General features: G+C 46.2%; 1 protein-coding gene across 2 annotated transcripts; it reads right to left on the bottom strand.

Moving 5' to 3' along the window:
* Nucleotides 1–1,910: 1,910 nt before the first annotated feature.
* CIMIP4 (ciliary microtubule inner protein 4) lies at nucleotides 1,911–19,693 on the bottom strand. Of its 2 annotated transcripts, XM_020879746.2 has the most exons (7): nucleotides 19,598–19,693; nucleotides 19,400–19,486; nucleotides 17,224–17,283; nucleotides 13,754–14,205; nucleotides 11,531–11,675; nucleotides 2,258–2,368; nucleotides 1,911–2,064 (listed from the first exon to the last, which is right to left on the bottom strand). In XM_020879746.2, exons 3-7 carry the CDS (start codon nucleotides 17,243–17,245, stop codon nucleotides 1,976–1,978), a joined length of 819 nt encoding a protein of 272 aa, XP_020735405.1. In that variant the 5' UTR covers nucleotides 17,246–17,283; nucleotides 19,400–19,486; nucleotides 19,598–19,693; the 3' UTR covers nucleotides 1,911–1,975. The 2 variants fall into 2 exon arrangements, with proteins under 2 accessions (XP_020735405.1, XP_020735403.1); XM_020879744.2 differs by lacking the exons at nucleotides 19,400–19,486; nucleotides 19,598–19,693 and adding an exon at nucleotides 18,842–18,959.
* Nucleotides 19,694–20,770: the final 1,077 nt, after the last annotated feature.

Raw genomic sequence — 20,770 nt, 5'->3', positions numbered from 1 at the left:
AATCAGTCCTGAAAATTCATTAGAAGGACTGATGTTGAAGCTGAAACTCCAATACTTTGGCTACCTGATGTGAAGAACTGACTCCTTGGAAAAAACCCTGATGCTGGGAAAGATTGAAGGTGGGAGGAGAAGGGGACAACAGAGGATGAGACGGTTGGATCGCATCACTGACTCGATGGACATGAGTTTGAGCAAGCTCCGGGAGTTATGAAAGACAGGGAAGCCTGGCGTGCTGCAGTCCATGGGGTCACAAAGAGTCGGACATGGGTGAGTGACTGAACTGCTCTGAACTGAAAGATGAAATGTAGTTTTTCTCACACAAGAACAGTGTCTTGCAGAAATCAGGTACATAATATTAAAAAGTTGAGCTGAACTCAATGTCTTACACAGTCAGGTATGCAGTAAATATTAAATCAAGCCAAATTCACCTCACTGTACTACATCCAATCCTACCTTAAAGATGTCACTTCTTTTTGTGGAAGAAGGGGCCCTCCCCCTTTTTCTGCCAAAGATGTACTTTTGATTTTTCCAGAGGATGGTGGTCACTGTGGTAGACAGTTACTGTGGTGAGTCCCCAGCGAACTGTTTCTGCTGATAGGAATGCTCTTGTTTATCCACCTCCCAGTAGAAGCTTGACTTGACTGTATTTGTCTCTGGCCACAAGGACATTAACAAGCCAGTGTTAAGACATAAGTTCTAACACACTGAGTCTTGTCTCTTTGAGAGACTCCTTCTTGGAACACAGTCACCATGCCAGGAAGAAGCCCAAGCTGGCCACAAGGAGAGGTGGAGCTCCAACAAAGAAAAAGCGATGCCTAACCGGCCTCCAGCTGAGGCACCGGGTATGTGAGAGAAGCAGCCATTTTCACAGCAGCTGCCCCATGGAGCAGAAATGAGCCATACCTTCTAACCCTGCTCAAACTGCACAATCTAAGTAAATAAATGACTGTGGTCATTTTAAGCTCCTAGGTTTGGGGTTGGTTCAGTGCATATCAGTGATCTGGGCGTTGGGGAGAGCTATGTCTTGGAGGCCCATCAGGTTATAAGCTTCGGGATCAGATGGAAAGCATGACTGTCTAACCTGGAACCCCTTCTCTGGGAATTCTTCCTTGGTGCCCCAGTTTCGAGGTCCCTCCTCTCTTGTTACCAGGGGCCCTTATTGGTTCAAGATAAGTTTGACTCAAACAGTGAGAAGATGCCCAGGTGCACATTATAAGAAGTCCAGAGGGCGTGGGCGGTGGGTGTGGCGGGGGAAACTGTTGGCCAGGAGGATCGAGTTAATTGAGGTCATGGGGAACCAGATTGTGCTGCAGTGTCTGCAGTTCCTTTAGTCATAGGGTATCTGACAAGAGCTGTCTGCTCTCCACCTTTCTCTCACCACACGAGGAGCAAGGAAGGCTCGCAAGCTTTCCAAGTGGAGAAAAGAATTTCCCAGAATGCTCCACACACCCATACCTTTTCTCGCATCTCATTGGCCCAAGTTGAATCACGTACCCCTTTCTGAACTAATCACTTTGTGTGTAGAAGGAAGGGTTAGAATTCCTGAAGACCAATCAAAATTACCCCTGGATTGGAAGAGGCGTGGTCAGTCCCTCTGAAGTCCATTGGATCTTGGGGAAGGAACAGATGTCTGGAAATAATTGGGGCCGTGCTAGGGAGGCCGTGCAGTAAGATCCAGCAGGGGTCCCCTATAGGAGCCCTTCGCCCCTGGTGAGGCACCCCGTGTGTGTGTGTGTGTGTGTGTGTGTGTGTGTGTGTGTGTGTGTCCCCAGGGGGAAAGGCTGGGGTGGGGCGAGGAGGGAACGGTAGTTTGGACTGTTAGGGCTTCTGTCCCTTCTCAGTAGCTTTCTCCAGCACTGCACATTGCCCTCTCCCCCAACCTGAAGAGAGGAGCCAAGCAGAGAGAAAGGTTCGGATGTGTGCCTTTCTTTATTAGCACTTTCTATGAGCGGAGGGCACCTCTCCTGGGCTGTATCTACTTTGAGTTCTTGTTTTTGCTCTTTTCTTTCTCATCCAGTGCTTTCTGCAAGTTCATGTTCATCGCATTTTTCTGGTGCCACCGTCCTGCAGAGAGGAGAGAAGGAGCCAGCACAAATCACCAAGAGGACTTCCGGAGTGTGCAGGTCCCAGTGGCAACCCATATGTCTCCGGGCCCACCCCAGGGCTCTAGCCGCTGCTGTGGTTTCTCTCAGGACCTTAGGCCAACATACCCTACCCAGGGAGTTCCCTCCTTCCCCACCCCCAGCTGCCCACCTACCCAGATCATCCGTCTTCCTGCCATGCCAGTTCTCTAAGTCCCTCACTGATTTCTCAATCACCTCGGGGGTGTAGGAAGCCTTCATGAGGCTCTTCGTCTCCTGTGGGGCCCCTATGGAACCCCATGAAGAAAAGAAGCCCCAAGTCAACAGAGGTCAAGTACTCCAGGGTTCATATCTGGGTGTCAGTTTCCCCTGTGGATCATGGGTTGTGGAAGGGCAGAGGATAGGAAGGGTTAGGCAGAGGAAGGCTGGCCTGGACTCAAACCCAAGGTCCATCACTTATGGACAGTATGGCCTCAGATAAGATTTTAATCTCTCAGTGCTTTGACCTCTTGATCTGTTCAAAAGAATAAAATGTTCTCACAATATTGGGAAGATTACATTCCTTGGAGCAGCTGGCATGTGGCAGTTGGTACCTATATTTTCATTGAGGTCTGTGTGTTAAGTTAAAACACACATAAGGAAATAGTTACCATGATCAACAGTCAGAAAAATCATCAGAGGACCAAATTCCAAAAGACACAAGGATTTGAATGATCACTTACAGAATATAAAATTATTGTCATTCAATGTGTGAAGTTGTGAAAAAGAGAATAAAAACATAAGCAAAGAATAAAAAACTACCCAGAAAGAACAGACAGGTTAATAAAAGAAGCAAATGGAATTTCAGAAATGAAATATAATAGTTGAAAGGTAATGGGTTCAATCCCTAGGTTAGGAAGATCCCCTGAAGGAGGGCATGGCAACCCACTCCAATATTCTTGCCTGAAGAACCCCATGGACAGAGAAGCCTGGTGGGCTGCAGTTCATGGGGTCACAAAAGGTCAGACACGACTGAAGTGACTGAGCACGCACACACAATGGATGGAAAATAAAAAGAAAGGTGATGGACGGTGAGAGGCCTGGGATTTGCTTCAGAATTATCTGGGGTGGGAATGAATGGGTGGGTGAGGAAAATGATGAAACAAGATTAGTTGCATATTGATAATTATTGAAGCTGGATGGTAAGTACAATATCTGCTTGTTAAACTCTTCTCTCTACTTTTCTTTAAGTTTGAAAATTGACATCATAACTTTTAAAAACAAATTCAACAGACAGGTAAAAGAGCTAATTAGATACAGATGAGAAAAAATGGTAAACTAGTAGATAATATCTAAAGAAATTAAGTAGAATGCAGCATAGAGGGGGGAAATAAAGATGTGGAAAATAAAAAACTGTTAAAGATTAAATGAGAAGGCCTAACATATGTCTAACTGTAGCTCTAAGGAGAGAGTGGAGAAAACAGAGAGATAATATTTGGGAAGATAGTGGCTGGAATTTTTTCAGAATTGATGAAATACATGAATCCTTAGATTCAGGAATCACAATTCCCCAGTCAGTTTAAGCGAAAATAATTCCTTACCTAGGTACAATCAAGTAAAATTTAGAATACCCGAGACAAAGAAATCTTAGAAATAGCCACAGAGAAAAGACAGACTACTTACAGAGAACAATAATGCGTTTAATTAGCCATCCAAGTGAGAAGGAAATAAATTAGCATCATCAAAGTGCTGACAAAAAGAAATCAACAATCTCGAACTGTTTACAATAACTCTTCCAAGAATAGGATGAAATAAAAATCTTTCTGAGCTTAAAATTTACCAACAACAGGGATTTCCTGGGCAGTCCAGTGGTTAAGACTCCGTGCTCCCAATGCAGAGGACACAGGTTTGATCCTTGCTTGGGGAACTGAGATCCTGTAGGCCACACAGCTTAGCAAAAAAACACCCAAAAAACCCAACAACAGAATCTCACCCCAAATATCTTCTAAACAACATAATTCAGAAAGAAAAAATAATCCCAGAAGGAAAATCTGAGGTAAAAGAAGGGATGGTAGGCAAAGATATTGAAAACCTTGAATAAATCTAAATACACATCAATTATAACAACAGTACCAATATTGAATATATGGAGCAAAATAATGACTGCGACAGGTAAGTATTTTTGAAGATTTAGCAGGTGCTAAGCACAGACAGTTTCATTCAAAGCTTTACAGAACTTCTTCGCTGAATTTTCCCAACAACCCTAAGAAGTGTGGTTATTACCCCCGTTTTGTTGTTTAAGTCACTGACGCACAGAAAGGTTAAGTCACTTGTCTAAAGTCACACAGCTGGTAAGTGAAAGATGGAGGACTCAAACTCGGATCCTGCAGCTCCAGAATCCACAGCTTAAACTACTTTGCTTACGTAGAGTAAAAAAAAACCTGTAAAATAATCACACGTTAGCTGATATTGGAGGGGTGGCAAGAATAAAGGTGAAGCATTCTAACACCTTTATATTGTTCAGAAAAGCTGAAATAGCTTGATTGACTTTAGAATTTGCTAACTATGCATGTAAAAATGTCAAAGATAGGAAATTCACTGGAGGTCCAGTGGTTAGTAATGAGCTTCCATGATAGGGGAACTAAGATCCTGCAAGTCATACAGTTCAGCCAGAAAGAAAAAAAGTCAAGGATAACCACTGAGAGAATAGGAAGAATAAGGACAAAAATTAGATTGGGGGAAAAAGAAAGCTCACTCAAACCTAAAACAAGGGAAGGAGAAAAAAGGCAGCAGAGAAAAATTAGGTCAAACATAAAGTACAAAATAAGACCATACAAGTAAATCCATATCTATAGTAATTAAAATAAATATAAATGGAGTAGACTAGCTGTTTAAAAAACAGATGATCAGGCTATAGATGTTTTAAGATATATATTATTTAAAGCACATTTAAAGCAAAAGGACACAAAGAGAGAATAAACATGGAAATACAGAAAAGGATTAATAATCACAAAATCACAAAGCAATCTAGTCATACTACATTAATATTGGATAAAATAGACTGTAAAGCAAAAGCACTATAAGAAATAAAAGTAACTGCAGTTCATTCTGGTGACATAATAATTCTAAATTAGCTGTACTGGAATAATCACAAAATTGGTAAAGCAAAACTGACAGAACTACAAAGAGCAATTGACAAGGCTGCTATCATAGGGAAAGACTTGAAGGTACATCTTTTAGTAATTAATAGATTAAACAAAAAACATTAACAAGGAATTCGAAGATTTCTATAGGAATAATTAGCAAGCCTGCTTTATTGAACAAATACAGAATCCTGAATTCAAATCATTTTCAAATATATATTGATTATCTATAAAAGTTGACCATCTGTTGGGTTATAAAGCTCCACATTTGAAAGGACGGCAATCATTACAGGTCGTGTTCTCTAATGATGCTATTGAGAAAGAAATCCACTTTTTTTTAAAGTGATTTTTATGGTGTTTGGTATGTATCGATTTAAATGCTTACAGAACACAATGTTCAGAGACTTGGACTGAAGCCCTAAGGCTAGTAGAGATCAGATAACAGACTGAGCTGTGAAATGACTCCTGGGGTCACTTGGGGAGCTTGACACATTGCCCGAAAGTTTGCCCGAAAGCACCAAGGCTTGGAACAAGAGGCATTGGCCCCAGATAAGAGTGAGCCAGGCATAATCCCTCAAGTGCAAGGACGTATATGCATGTGTTTCCGTGACCCAGGTATGAGCTAGTGGAGAGAGGACCAGCCTGGAGCCATTTTCAATCCTGCCTCTGATCTGGTCCTCCTCACTGATCCCCCTGCTTCCAATCTTGCCCCTCTGGGTTCTTTCCTATAACATTACAGCCAGATGGATCCTTGGAAACAGAAGTCACTCCTTAGTACAAAATCCTACAGTGGCTTCCAGTAAAAGGGCCAGAAAGAGCCTGTGTCCTTAGCATGGCCCCTGTGCCTGCCTGCTCTTCCCCCGCAATCCACAGGCTAAGCCCCACTTCTTCTGGTCTGTACTCAAAGGTCTCTTGCCCAGGAGGTCTGACACCATAGAGAAAAGCAAAGGGATTGTTAACAAGAGTCAAACAGCTGCTTCCCTGCCAGTCAAGTGGTTAGGACTCAGCACTTTCACAGCCATGAGCCAAAAACCAATAACAAAAAAGGGTCAAACAAAAGTGAGATGAGGCAGCTGGGAGAAATACAAGAGAGGCTTCTGAGGTCCCTGTAAAGCCCCCCATTGACCCAGGAGGTGGCACACAACTAGTTATTGTTATTCTTTATACTCTACACACAGACTTTATACACTCTTCTACATGACAGCCTTTACAATTAAAAAAAAATAATGCGTCTGTTGTTTAATCACTAAGTCATGTCCAACTCTTTTGTGATCTCCGTAGACTGTAGCTCGCCAGCCTCCTCTGTCCTTGGGATTTCCCAGGCAAGGAGTGGGTAACCATGCCCTCCTCCAAGGGATCTTCCTAACCCAGGGATTGAACCCTCGACTCCTGTGTTGGCAGGTGGATTCTTTACCCCTGAGCCACCCAGGAAGCCTGATAATGCATCTGTATTAATTTAAATGCAGGTATACAAGTTTGGTTTAATATTTAAAAATCAGTTACTATAATTTGCCACTTCAACAGATCTAAGGAAAAAAATCATATGAGCATCTAAGTAACAGCTGTATGACTTTCCTGATGGTCCAGAGGTTAAGACTCTGTGCTCCCATTGTGGGGTTCATGGTTCCAACCCTGGTCGGGGAACTAAGATGTGAGACTCAGACAAAAATAGAAAAACTTTATGGGGCTTCCCTGGCAATCCAGTGATTAGGACTCCATCCTGCCGAGGGTCTGGGTGGGGAACTCTTCCATGCAAGCCAAGCAGTGCAGTGAAAAAAACTAAACCAAAACAGCACTCATGCACGACTTTTTAAAAAATTTAAGTGCTAACTAGGAATAAATGGAACCCTCAAACTGATAAAAGGTACCTTCAAATTCTTTTTAAAATATTGGATTTAATGGTAAAACATTAGAATCAAGAAGCAGAGAAGGATATCTGCTTACTTGCACCATTGTCCCAGACAAACAAGCTGGGACAGATGGTACAAAGATGGAATAGAGCCTCGTGGGTAATAATGTGAACTCTGGTCCAGGCTGCCAGAGTTTAACCCCAACTCTGACTATTCCTAGCTGTGTGGCCTTAAGCAAGTTATTTAACCAAGTGGCCTTAAGCAAGTCATTGTTTCTATCTTAAAAAGGTGGCAGGGGTAGATTATAGCAATACTGCCTAAGGTTCTTATGAAAATTAAAATGTATATAAAGTACTTAGAGCAGTGCCTGGCTCATGTTACATGCTACACATAAATAGAGCCATTGTTATTATTAAAAAGAAGAAGCCCCGAAGAATCTACAAACAAATCATTGGAATTAACAGGTGAACTGAGTAAGCCCTCTGGATGTAAGACTAATGTACAAGAATTAAAATTGCCTCTGTGTATATAAGCAACAAAGTTAGAAAAAAATCACATTTTTAAAGAGATACTATTTGCAATAAACAGCAAAAAATATAGATAAATAAAAGATTTTTCAAGCAAGTCTAAAAAAAAGTTGTGTAATCTTTGTAGAAAAAAAATTATAAAGTGTTATTGACACATTTTGAAGGTAGATTTAAATTAACGGGGTTGTAGACCATACCCATGGATTGGAAAATTCATTGTCATAAAACTGACAACTGCCCCTAAATTGAGCTGTAGATTCACTGTATCAATACTTTCAATCAAAATGCCAACAGGATTTTTCATGGATATTGACAAGCTGATTTAGAATTTATATGAAGAGCAAAGAGCCTAGAATAAGCTAAGACATTAGCTGTTCCTGCTGGTGGTGGTGAAGGGGTGGGGAGTGAAGACAGCCCAACCAGATATCAGGCCACTTTTAATACCCTGATAATTAAAAGTGTAATATTAGACCAGTGGACAGAATAGAGAGCCTGGAAACTGATCCATGCACATAAGGAAACTTGATGGAGACCAGTGGTACCGCTGCAGGTCACTGGGGGGAAAGATGAGATTATTCAGTAAAAGGTACTAAGAAAATTGGTAATCCAAACCAACAAGAAATTAACAATGAATCCCTGCTTCACACTAAAAACAGAAATAAACTCCACATGGATTAAAGACTTCAGTGTGAAAACCAAAACTAAATATTTTAGTAGACTATATAAAAGATTGTCTTCATGACTCAGCATGGCATAGGATTTCTTCAAGCCATTCCTCCTGGACCCTACTCTATCTCAGTAAATGCCAATCTCATCCTTTAGGTTGTTCAGGTCAAAAACCATGACATCAACATTTATTCCCTCTTGTGCGCCCCAAATCCATCGGTTAGTGTGTTGTGTTTGCCCTGCCTTACACAAATAGCCAGGCTCCTTCTGCATCAGATCACCTTCACCATTACCTCCCTGTGCCACCATATTGCATAATGTGTGTGCGTGCTCAGTTGTGTCCGACTCTTTGTGATCCCATGGGCTGAAGCCCATCAGGCTCCTCTGTCCTTGGTATTTCCCAGGCAAGAATACTGGAGTGGGTTGCCATTTCCTCCTCCAGGGGATCTTCCCACCCCACGGATCAAACTGGCATCTCCTACATCTCCTGCGTTGGCAGGCAGGTTCTTTACCACTTGAGCCACCTGGGAAGCCCATTCTTGCACAATGGTACCCATCAGAGTCATAAAATGCAGCAGCCCTGCTCTCTAGACCAAGCCCCCATCATTTACCCCACCTGGATTTTTGCAGGCACCTCCTCACTGGTCTCCCTGTTTCTATCCCAGCTCCCTGTGTTCTCGACACAGCAACTGGAGCCATCCTTTACTCTAAGTCAATGACATTCTCCCTTGGCTTCTTACCTCACTAAGAGAAAAGACCTTCCTGAGGCCTTCCCCACCTAGCCTGCTTCTTCCCTCCCACTCCTGTCCAGCCACAGGTGCCTCCTCAGCCTGGAGCAGCAAATGCCAAGACCAACCTAGGCGGATGGAGGGGGATGGATGGGTGAGGCACACTGCCTGTCTGCTTTCTGCTGGGTGCAGAAAGCAACGCCCTAATTTGTAAGCCCTTGCCAATTTCTGGAGTGTCAATACAGTTGGCCCTTGAACAATATGGGTTTGAAATGCACTGGTCCACCTATATGTGTATTTTTTTTTCAATAAATATAGTACCTGCATTTTCCTTCTACAGATCTTTGAAAATTAACTAGGTGTAGGGGAAGTTTGTGTTTGGTTATGGGTCACGATACATGGAATCAAAAGAACTAGGATTTGAGTCCTGATTCTGTTTCAACTATCTCAGCGTCCTCCCTTGGGTGAGTCATTTGTCAATTCCTTTGTTTTGGGGGCAGAGACAGTAGTACTTGGATTGTTGACTGTGTGCTGGGGGTGCGGGTAGGGTGGTGGTTGACACCCTGACTGCTCTATGTTCAAAGGTCAATTGTAGGACTATGGCCAATTGTAAGATAGCTCACGATATCAACAATTTGGTAAAATTTAACAATCAGCTCTTAGAAGCTGATGCAAGCTAGTTTGCACTGGCTCCATGGGTTTGCTCCCTTGGCGCAATTGTGTTTCTCAAGCTGGCTGAAGTGTGCATGTGCATGTTAGTCCTCAGTCATGTTCGACTCTTTGTGACCCCATGGACTGAAGTTGGCCAGGCTCCTCTGTCCATGGAATTTTCCAGACAAGAATACTGTAGTAGGTTGTCATTCACTCCCTTCTCCAGGGGCTATTCCCGACCTGGGGTCTCCTGCATTGCAGGCAGATACCTTACATTGAGCCACCAGGGAAGCCCTAGGTAAAGTATACACAGATGCTTTTTATATCATTCTTTAAAATGTATGTAGGCATCACCATATAAAGACACACATAAAATTATTGAGTAACAGTTGCAATGGAAGACCGACTTCCAAGACTCAGAAAGGGACAATCTGAGACTGTATTCTCTCTTCTCTCCCCAAGCACTACCCTTTCTTCAAGCTCAAAGGAAAACTCAGAAAGTTTTCTAGTGGTTGTCTGGTTTCTTGGGTGATGAGGATCTGAGCCAGGTAAGAGGCTTGCCAGGCCCTGAGGACACTGAGAAGGCATAGAGTAAAGAGAGAGGAAAGAAGGGGGCTAGAAAGACTTTATATTTTGCAATATGGCCAAACTGAAATGTGGGGACAGAGAGAAGCTCCCCCTTGCTGACCGAGGACCCCCATCCAGGCAATCAGTTAGACCCCTGGGAACAGGGTCATATTTTGAGAGGTGACTAAGTACTGGGAAAAGACTCTGGGGCTTTGCAGGCTGAAGAAAAACCTAGATTTGAGTTTCAGATCTACCTTGTATGACCGAGAAGCCCTGGAAAATTGTTTCCCATCAGCCTATGAGATGGAGGTAGGGGTACTCCTCTGACAAATAGGACCTCAGAGGCCCACAGGACTCAATGCAGATGTCCTGGCCTTGGACCCACACTTTGCCCTGGAGGTGCCCCTGCTGGGCTCTAGGAAATAAAAATACTGGCCTATCAGATAGTAAGCTGGTTCCTCATAAAATCCTGTCATGTTATAAGCCCCATTGTACCAAGAAAGTACATAAAGAAGAACCGTAAAGAAGGCTGAGTGATGAAGAATTGATGCTTTCAAATTGTGGTGCTGGAGAAGACTCTTAAGAGTCCCTTGAACTACAAGATCATCAAATTAGTCAATCCTAAAGGAAATTAACCCTGAATAGTCATTGGCAGGATTATTGCTGAAGCTGAAGCTCCAATACTTTGGCCACCTAACGGAAAGAGCTGATTCATTGGAAAAGACTGTGATGCTGGGAAAGATTGAAGGCAAAAGGAGAAGGGGGAGGCAGAGGATGAGATGAGTAGATAGCATCACTAATGCAATGGATATGAATTTGAGCAAACTCCAAGAGACAGTGGAGGACAGAGGAGCTGGGCATGCTGCAGTCCATGAGGTCGCAAAGAATTGACATGACTTAGCAACTGAACAACAACAACCAAGAAGGTTGGCTGAGGCTCAGAGAGGTTAAGGATCCTAACTGAGGCCACACCCATTGGCTAAACTGAACTTTGAACACAGGAAGTTTGATACTGTCACTGTAACCAAAGTAGGCCAGACCAGAGATGCACTGGCCTCCTCTTGGCAGATTAGGACACCAGAGGTACAGCGGGGAGGTAGGGCTGACTGCCAACTGGGAGGGACCATCTGCCCTTGAGGACAGATTGCCAGGGAACTGGACATTCCCAGCACTTGGTACAAGGCCTGGCATACAGGTGGCCCTTGGTGGCTGTGAAACAAGTGTCCCTGGGGATGTATCCTGGGGTCTTAGATTCCTTTGGGGATACAGGTCCTTCCTGGCCCAATGATTTGAGGGCTGTGGGTTTTCATAGCCCATACACTTGTCTTTTGGCCTGACCTTGAAACAAGTTTGCCCGCATGTTGTAGCCCAGATCATAGTAGTCTGAAAAGATGGAGGTAATTTCCGTGGGGCTCTGGATCCTGCTGGGCCATGAGCTGGCCCTCTTCTGGTCCTCCAAGGCTTCCCCAATTGCCTTTCGAGCCTAAGTAGGAAGGGAAGGAGGGAGAGAGAAGACAAAAGGTAGGGCAGCAAAGTGAATCCCATATCTCCCCTCTAACTTCTCCTCCCTTGGAGCCTGCCCTCACCACCCTCTCCCCACCCTAAGCCTGCAGCCTTCAACCAACTCCCAGTGCTGGGAGATGGCATAGCTGAAGGCCCTCCACCCCCCCATACCACCTCAGCTTTCACAGGGGCCTCAGGCATCAAGGAAGAAAAAGATTATGAAAACTCCCTACATTCAGTCTCCCTGTGTTCAACCGAACTCCCTACGTTCAATCTCCCTACATTGAAAGTGTGAACGTGTCAGTTGCTCAGTCTTGTCCAACTATTTGTGATCCCATGGACTATAGCCCACCAGGCTCCTCTGTCCATGGGATTTTCCAGGCAAGAATACTGGAGTGTGTTGCCATTCCCTTCTCCAAGGGATCTTTTTGACCAAGGAATCGAACCCAGGTCTCCTGCATTGCAGGGGGATTCTTTACCGTGTGAGCTACCAGGGAAGCCCTATGGAACATCACCAGGGGACATTTTTATAAGCTGGTATTATTTCCACAATTTATAAATAAGGAAACTGGGCCTCAGGGCAGGGACTCAACCCAGCATACAGCTGGAGAAAGAAGCCCTGACTGGCCTCCTACAATGATAGGAGTGGTTGAGCCCAGGCCTAGGAGCCAGGAAACCTGGTTTGGGTCCCAACTCTGCCATATACCAGCTGCTAATTTGGGCAAGTCTCTGCTCCCCTCTGGGCCTCAATTCCCCTACTCTTAAAATGAGGGTTGGGGCAGAACTGGGTGGTCTTTGAAGTAACTTCCAGTTCTAATATTTGCTGGCCTAATGCTACTTGTGATCTGGGTCACAGCTGGATATAAAACAAAGCAAAACACAGGTCTCTTGACTTAAGCCCAAGACAATGATGACCAAAGAGAGAAATGGCATGTTCCCTAAGCTAAGAAGGGCAGAGAGAGATAGTGACCATACTGCCAACCTCAAGTTGGGGCAAGACCCTCCAAGTGGAGCGGGGGGTTTAGGATTTTGACCTCCCAGACTAACAGGTGCAAGGGTCACCCCATCTTAAGATGATAAAGTAGAAAGGGACCCACCCATAGCCTTTCTGACCCTGGCTCTTCTACTTGTTCTGTGTGACCCCAGGCAGATCATTTCACCTCTCTGAGCTCCAGATTTATCATTTGTTCAAAAAGATGGTGAAGGACAGGGGAGCCTGGTGTGCTGAAGTCCATGGAGTTGAAAAGAGTCGGACATGACTTAGCCACTGAACAAGAGCAAAAAAAGAAACTGACTAGTGCCTAGCCTGCTCTACAGTGTATCCATTATGAGGGTTGAGATGGTGACTTTGAAAATATGCCTCAAAATGCCTCAAAATATCTCTATTTGGCCAGAAATGGCAGGTAGGCAGGTAAATTTTCTCTCAACTTTCAGTTGATCAGCACTGAGTTCCTGCAATGATGTATCAAGTGGGGGAAAAGCACCAGCATCGATTGGTGATGTCTGCCGTGAATTCAGGCTGTTATTTGCCAGCCTGATCTAGTCAGCCTCACCTGACAGATGTAGAGACTGGGTCCAGAGAGAAGAAGTAGCGATACAAAGTCTCCTAGGATTCAGGGGCAGAGCCAGGATTCAAACCTAAATCTTCTGATTCCCAGTTACTCCTGTCCCCTTGAGGAGACTTAAGTTAAAAGCATCTAATTCTAACATAAATCTTGTTAAGTGCAAAATCATTACAGACCAGGGCTCCAGAATCTGCCAGCCAGTTTGGATCCTGTTTAACTTGGGTTAATTTACTTAAGCCTGCTAAAGCTTGGGCTTCTAATCTGAAAATGAGGATTATTATAGCATCTCCCTTACTGGGAAAATTGAACGGTCAGATGTGAATACTGAACAGTGCACAGTGCCTGGGCCATAGCAAGTGTGCGGTAAACACTACTCTGATGATATTATCACAGGGACTCTGTACTTGAGAGCCACTTCCTTCAGGGTCCTCATTGCCCATCTCCATCCTTGACCCTCCTGCCACCCTTAGCTTCCTGAACCCCGTTATGGCACCTGCTCTTCAGAGACCAGCTGGTCCACCACGTTGCTCCCAAACTTGTGACGAATGTTTTTGGGAATGCTGCTGCCGCTCTGGCCCTGGGCCTCCGAGATGGGGTCTTCCTTCAGCGTCTGGCACGGTTGAGCCCCTTCTCGTAAGGAAGCCCTGCTGTCCCTCGAGGAGGGTCTGAAGCTCCCTTTCTTCAGGGATTCCGGGTCTGAGTCCCTCCAGGGGGATCCCCGGCTGACAGCTGAAGGGGGTGGAGGCGGGATCTCCTCCAGGGAGGCCCGCCCCAGGGAGCTGCTTCGGGGGCTGTCTCCTCGGTACAGGGATGTCTTTGGGGAGACTGGGGCCTGGTACTTGAGCTTGGAGGTATCCAAAGGGCTACGGGCAGCTCTCCAGGGGTCCGTGTCCTGCTGGCCTTCCTTGTTGTTGTTCGGATGGGCCCTGGTCAGAGTGGTTGTACCTGGAAAGGGAAGAGACAGGGAAGGAAGGAGAGGAGACAGAGAGATGTAGAAAGTGGAGGGTAGGAAAACAATGATGGGTGTGGGGAGGGGGAACAGACAGACAACCCAGAGTAGAAAAAAAAGATGGTGTGGGGTGTTAGGGGGTAGATGAAAAGAAGTCATGGGAGACAGAAGCATGGGTGAGAAATCAGGAGAGAGGCCAAGAGAGAAGGTAGGAGCCTGAAAAGTGTCACTGGACAAGGCAGCCCTCACTGTTTTTGACCACAGGGGCTACAGCCCCAGCCTGACCAGCCTTGAGGCCAGCTGTGTGACCTTCAGAAAGGAGGTGACCCCTCTGTGCTTTAGTGAACTGACTCCTTTTGGTTAGTTCCCTTCTGTACTTTGAACCCCCTCCATCCACCACCCCCAACCCCTGACCTCCAACAATCCGTGAGCAACTGTGAAAGCTGGCAGAGGACATCTTTGGGCTTGGCCAAGTCACACGGCTAGCAAGTACTAGAACTGGGTTGGGCTGGTGTTTGCTCCCCATTTAGAGCTGCTCCCCAACCCCACTTCTCTCCTCTGTTCTCCAGCTCATGGAGTGGTGTCATCCCAGCCACTTCCGGGCTCTCACACCCCACCTCTCCCCTCCCCCCTCCCCATCCCCACTCCTACCCTAACTTCCAGTTCCCAGGAATCTCCTGCCCAAGCCTGCAGGTCGCATTCTCTTCCCTGACCCCCGGCTCCAGCCAGACTGCCACTCCTTCCCCACCTCATGAGGTCCGACCTCCCAGCCTTTGCTCAGACTGGTTCTGCTACCTGGAAATTCAGCCCCTCCTTTTCTGAGTCAAAATCCTCCAGGTTCTTTCCAATTCAGCCCCACCAGAAAGTCCTCCCTGACACCCACCCCAAGCTGGTGGAGCCAACGCCTCCTTTTCAACTCCACAACTCTGTTCCCAGCACGCTCCATGCATCTCTCTGGGTTTTCCTCTCTCACCATCCTTGTAAGCTTCAAACCCTGTTATTTTCTCTCCCTGATGGGGGAGGGGAGTCACGGTAGTGGGTCCACAGGTGAGTTGGTCCTGGGCCTCCCCTTAGCACCCACCAGAACCCTGTGCATCAGAGATGCTGGTGGCACCCATCGATGAGCCAGTGAATGAGTAGATGGCTGCAGGGGTATCAGACCCAGGGTCACCCTGCAGCTCATCAATTCTGAAATGTCCTTTCTTCTCCTGTTAGCATCCTTGACATCCGGCTGCATCTGACAATCAATGTGCTCTGGTCTAACCAGCAATGTTTTCTTTCTTAATGATCCGTAAGTAAGTAACAGTTCACCTTACAACCCACTGGACGGTGACTTACAACACATTTTACGTAGCATTTCACACATGGTATATAATAAACACCTTCTTACTGGGCAAAATACAGAAGACAGGTCTGTCTCTGCCCCCTCCCCCCACAATCCTCAGTCTCAGGTGATAGCTGTCCCTCCACAGTGTTTTGGATGGATCCTCCAGTGCTCCTGAAAGACACACAGCCCCGTGGGCTCAGGAGGAGCCCTGCCCTGAGCTGGGCTTCCATCTCCCCACAAGCACAAGGGAGGGCCATGGTGATCAGGCCGGTGCTGCGTGCTCTTACTGCTGTCTGCCTCCGTTCTCTTGAGAAGGATCACTGTCCCCATCCTGGAAACCTTGTCCCCAGAGGTGCCCTTTTCTTGGCTGCCTGTTTGATAGCCAGAACCACAAGAGAGGATGGAGGGAAGGCAGTCTGATCTGGGGGAACAGGTTTCTCCTCTTTTGTGCAGAGAACAAAGGGGCAAGAACAGGATATTCTGACTTCAGCTCCACGGGGGTGATGACGGTGGGAAGGAGAATGGTGAGGAGGAAGCGGGCAGGTCTCCAGGATCCATACTCCTGTTTCTCCCAGGCTGTGCTACTGCCTGCCTCCTCTAAACACAGTGTATCTTAACTGCCTGCTCACCCTCCACTTACCCTTTAGGGTTAGGAGAGCTGCAATGGCTGGGAACATATCTCCTGCCCCTGGCTCAGAAAGCCAATGTGTGTGTGTGTGCTCAGTCACTTCAGTCATGTCTGACCCTATGGACAGTAGCCCACCAGGCTCCTTCGTCCATGGGATTCTCCAGGCAAGAATACTGGAGTGGATTACCATGCCCTCCTCCAGGGGACCTTCCAGAGCCAGGGATTGAACTCTCATCTCCTGTGTTTCCTGCATTGCAGACGGATTCTTTATGCACAGGATCACCTGGGAAGCCCAGCCACATAAATAATAAAAAATATTGCAGGGAATCCCTGGCACTCCAGTGGTTAGGGCGCCACACTCTCACTCCCGAGGCTGCAGGTTCGATCTCCGGTCAGGGAACTAAGACTCCAAAAGTTGCGTGGTGCAGCCAGAAAAAAACAAAACAAAACAATAAGGCAGTGACTAAAGCAGGATCCTAGTTTCTCCTCAAGGGATACCTTTGAGTTTTTCTGCAGGAACTAAGGTCTCCACCCTGGTGGAGTATGAAAACTTCAGACTGGAGCACAAGATTCCTAGAGCACCATTCTGTTACCTCACTACCATCCAATCAGAAGGAAGTCATATACCTTGCAGCCTTCACCCCAAAACCTACAAAATCTGCCTGAAAACCATCGAGGAGTTCAGGGGTTTTGAGCATGAGCCACCCATTTTCCTTGCTTGGCCCTGTAAAGAACTTTTTTCTGCTCCAAACTCTGATATTTTAGTTTATATGGCTTCACTGTGCCATGGGCACATGAACTTGTGTTTGGTTACAAGAGGGGACGCTAAGGTGGGGTCATAATCCCTAGACCCGGCAGATGGGAGGGGATCAGCAATCCTTTGCGCCCTTCCTCTTCCTTCTGTCTTCAGATAGAAGCCTCAAGGAAGTCGGGGCCACACAGCAGGTCCAGGGGACAAAGCAAGACTAAGAGGGGGCAGGGTTGGTCCCTGCTGTCCTCAGGGGGTCCCTCCAGAGGCCCTGCACATGCATTCAGCATGTCCCTGCTTGCCCGTCCTACCTGCTAGGTGGCCCAGCTCCATTGGCTCTTGCTGTGGAACAGGTAATTCCAAGCTTAGTCCTGCAGATAAAGAAACACACAGGGTCATCTCAAATGACAAGTCTCTGTAAACAAAGATGAATGGAGGGCTGAACAGGGAGACCGGTGGCCATCTGCCCAGCCCCTGATCAGAGGGCTCCCTGTGCAGCCTCCAGGGCTCTCTGGCACCAAGGAGCCTCCTGCTCCATCCACTCATCATCCCTGGCACTGGATCTGCTTCCTGGACCCTGGCAGTCTGGGTCACCCCATTCCCAGTACTTCTTTCTCAAGGAACCTGGGGTTCCTCCTCCTCCTTTACAATCTTTTTTTTCCATTTTCTCCCCCATCTCTACCACCCAACTCTCTCTAGGGGCCCCCAGCAGGCACCTAGCTGGGAGGGGCATTGCCCCAAGCCCCCCATCCTAGGGACTACTTGCCTTCTGCAAATAGGATTTTGTCTGTTTTTACTAACTGGTCATTCAAAAAGAGGAACCAGCTTGGCCAACATGGAGGAGAGCCAAGAGCAGGAATTAACCCTGGGATAATCTCTGTCTTTCTTCCAAAGAACAGGCCTTTGGGTCAAATTTGAGGGCCAGCGCTGGCATCTTCAAAAGCCTCTGCAGCTTTCAGGTTTATGTTCCTTTCTTCTAAGTGAATTTTTTCCTTATTCATATTCTTTTATTGTTTTGCATGTGTTTTTAAAGGACTTTTGTGAAATTTGTAATATGAATAGGATAAAAGGATTTATTGTATAATGGATAATACCTAGATCTAAGTGGTAAGTATCTTTTAATAAGGAAAGCATAGAAGCATCAAGTTAGAGCTGGAAAGGGTCTTTGAGATTAGTTAATCCAATCCCTTTATTTTACAGATAAAGAAACTGAGACTCAGAGGGTGTGATTTGTCGGGTCACCCAGCGAATTGGTCTCCGCCAATAAACTCAGAGAGGTTAAGAACGAGAAGAATTGTATTCTCTTAGAAAATCACCCCTGTTAATTTTGACTTAATTGTTTGGTGATTGTGCAGCTTCTGATATGACTTTGAATGACCCTTAGCCCCCTGGTATTCATATTATTCATACACTGTATTTCCCCTCAACCCTTGAGTCTGGGCTAGACCTAGTGACTTGCTACCTTTAAATAAACAAAAAAATTATTTCTGTTTTGGCTGTGTTGGGTCTTAGTTGTGGCACACAAGATCTTCATTTCATCATGCGAAATCTTGCATTATGTAGCAAGTGGACTCTAGTCGTGGCTTGTGGGCTTAGTTGCTCTAAGGTATGTGGGATCTTAGTTCCCCAACCAGGGACTGAAGTTATGTCTCTTATACTGCAAGGCAGATTCTTAACTACTGAACCACCAGGGAAGTCCTGGAAGGGATGCTTGTCATCAGAAGCTGGCGGATGGTCTGAGGTGGACTGTGACTTGTCTTGTTCACATTCTCTCTGACTCTCCTTGGCTCTTCTTATGCTGATGGAAGCAGCTTCTGTGTTGTGAGCTGCCTTCTGGAGAGGCCCCCATGGCAAAGAACTGAGGGCCTGTGGCTACCAGATCCAGAAGAAATGTGACTCAGTTCAACAATCTGAGGGACCGAGTCTTACCTTGGGCATGGTCATGGAAAGAGGTCCTTCACTAACTGTCCTTTGAGATGAGACAGAAGCCCTGGCCAATACTTTGATCACCATCTGTGAGAGATCCTGAGACAGATGGCCCATTGAAGCTAATCTGTATTCCTGACCCACAGAAACTACGAGGTAATAAATGTTGTCTTAAGTCACTCAGTTGGGGGGTGATTTATCATACAGCAGGAGATGACAAATGCAGCTCATGTGTTAAGCATTCCCCCATCTAGGAGTCTAGCCTCTTTTCACGAGGACTCAGTGAGGTGTTTGGAGAATGTGTTAACTCACCCTCTTTCAAAACTGGGAAAAACTGAGGCTCAGAAAAGAAACAGGACCTCTTGCAGGTGGTGCTGAAACCAAGCTCCCCTCCTGTCTTCTTGGAGTTCTCTTTCTGCTCCTGCCCCTGTTCCCCATCCCCAGCCACCCCCCGCCCCCAATATGCCCACTGGAGCTCCCCATCAGCTCTGGGGACACCCCCAGTCCAGAGTGGCCTGGAGTGGTTTGAACAGAAGTATAGGCTCACTGCCAGTTTCTGACCTGGAGAGAAAGATCCCAAGAGACGTTGGTCAAGGAGGGAGGGAAAGTAGATCCCTTGCGGTCTGGGAGCTCCACTCACAAGCAGCTCTGCATAGAGAGAAAGAAGATGAAGCCCCGTGTCCTGGCAGACTCCTGGCCCACCTCAGGGTCCCTGCCTCGCCTGTCCACTCTCATAAAGTCAGAAAACATGTGAACTGCCCTGGTGTGTGCCGAGGCCCAGGAGTGCAGATCTGCACCACACAACTGCTGCTGGAGACCAGTGGATCGTTGCTGGGGAGCAGCCCACCCTGTCCATTGGAGTTGCTATGGTGATCACTGTTCACAGGGCTCTGTTACCTCAGAGGGCTGATAAGCCCACCCTGGGCAACAGAGGCCGGGGAGAGCCAGGACTGAGCGGGCAGCAGGGGCCTCCAGGCATTGCTCACTCTCTCATCCACTCAAAGTGTCCCAAGTATTCTTCATAGGTTTGGTTGCATGTTAGGCACAGATGGCTCAGATGCCATCAAGTGTAAAGGATGTTCTTGGGATTACAAATTTGTTAAGAAGAGAGGGTAATTAGTTTTATCTAGGGAAAAAGATGCGGGGCTCACAGACGGGCCATTTGAGCTGGGTCTTGATGACCAGTTAGAAGAGACTAGACTATTAAAGGCCCAGGTGTGATTCTGAGCATAAAGTAGGTTAAGGGGAGTGGGGAGGGAAAAGAAAGATGTACCTGGAGCTGTCTGAGCTGGTTTCAAAGGGATGCGGGATCAGAGCAAAATGAGAGCAGGGGTGGAACAGCGAGGATCTCCTCTCTTCCCCTTAAGCCCCAAGGTTACTGTCTTCTCGCAGCTTCCTGATTCCTGATGCCAGAGCTCTGAGACCTTCTCCCAGGGACTGAATCTGTTTCTCTGGTCTCTCCCCTCATCACTCCTCGAAAGGTCTTATTCTGAGCCAGGAAAGACACCCAAGGTAGAGACCACCTTCCTTTGGCCTATCTACTTTTTTTTAATTTAATTTTTCTTTATACTACCATATAATTATCATGTTGTGTTTCAGGTGTACTGCAAAGTGATTCAGTTATACATATATTTATTTTTTCAGATTCCTTTCCCATATAGGTTATTAAAGAATATTGAGTAGAGTTCCCTGCGATATACAAGTCCTTGTTGATTACCTATGTTACATTAAGAAGTCAGTATATGTTAATTCCAAACTCCTAATTTGCCCCCCACCCCCAACCTTTCCCCTTTGGTAACCATAAATTTGTTTTTGAGGACTGTGAGTCTGTTTTTGTTTTGTAAGTAAGTTCACTTGTTTTATCTTTTTAGATTCCACATGTAAGTGATATCATGCGATGTTTATCTTTCTCTGACTTACCTCACTTAGTAT

The sequence above is a fragment of the Odocoileus virginianus genome, chromosome 23 (genome assembly GCF_023699985.2).
Source record: "Odocoileus virginianus isolate 20LAN1187 ecotype Illinois chromosome 23, Ovbor_1.2, whole genome shotgun sequence".
Lineage (NCBI taxonomy): Eukaryota > Metazoa > Chordata > Mammalia > Artiodactyla > Cervidae > Odocoileus > Odocoileus virginianus.
The sequence above is the reverse complement of the archived record's forward strand: the minus strand, read 5'-3'. Positions and strand labels throughout refer to the sequence as shown.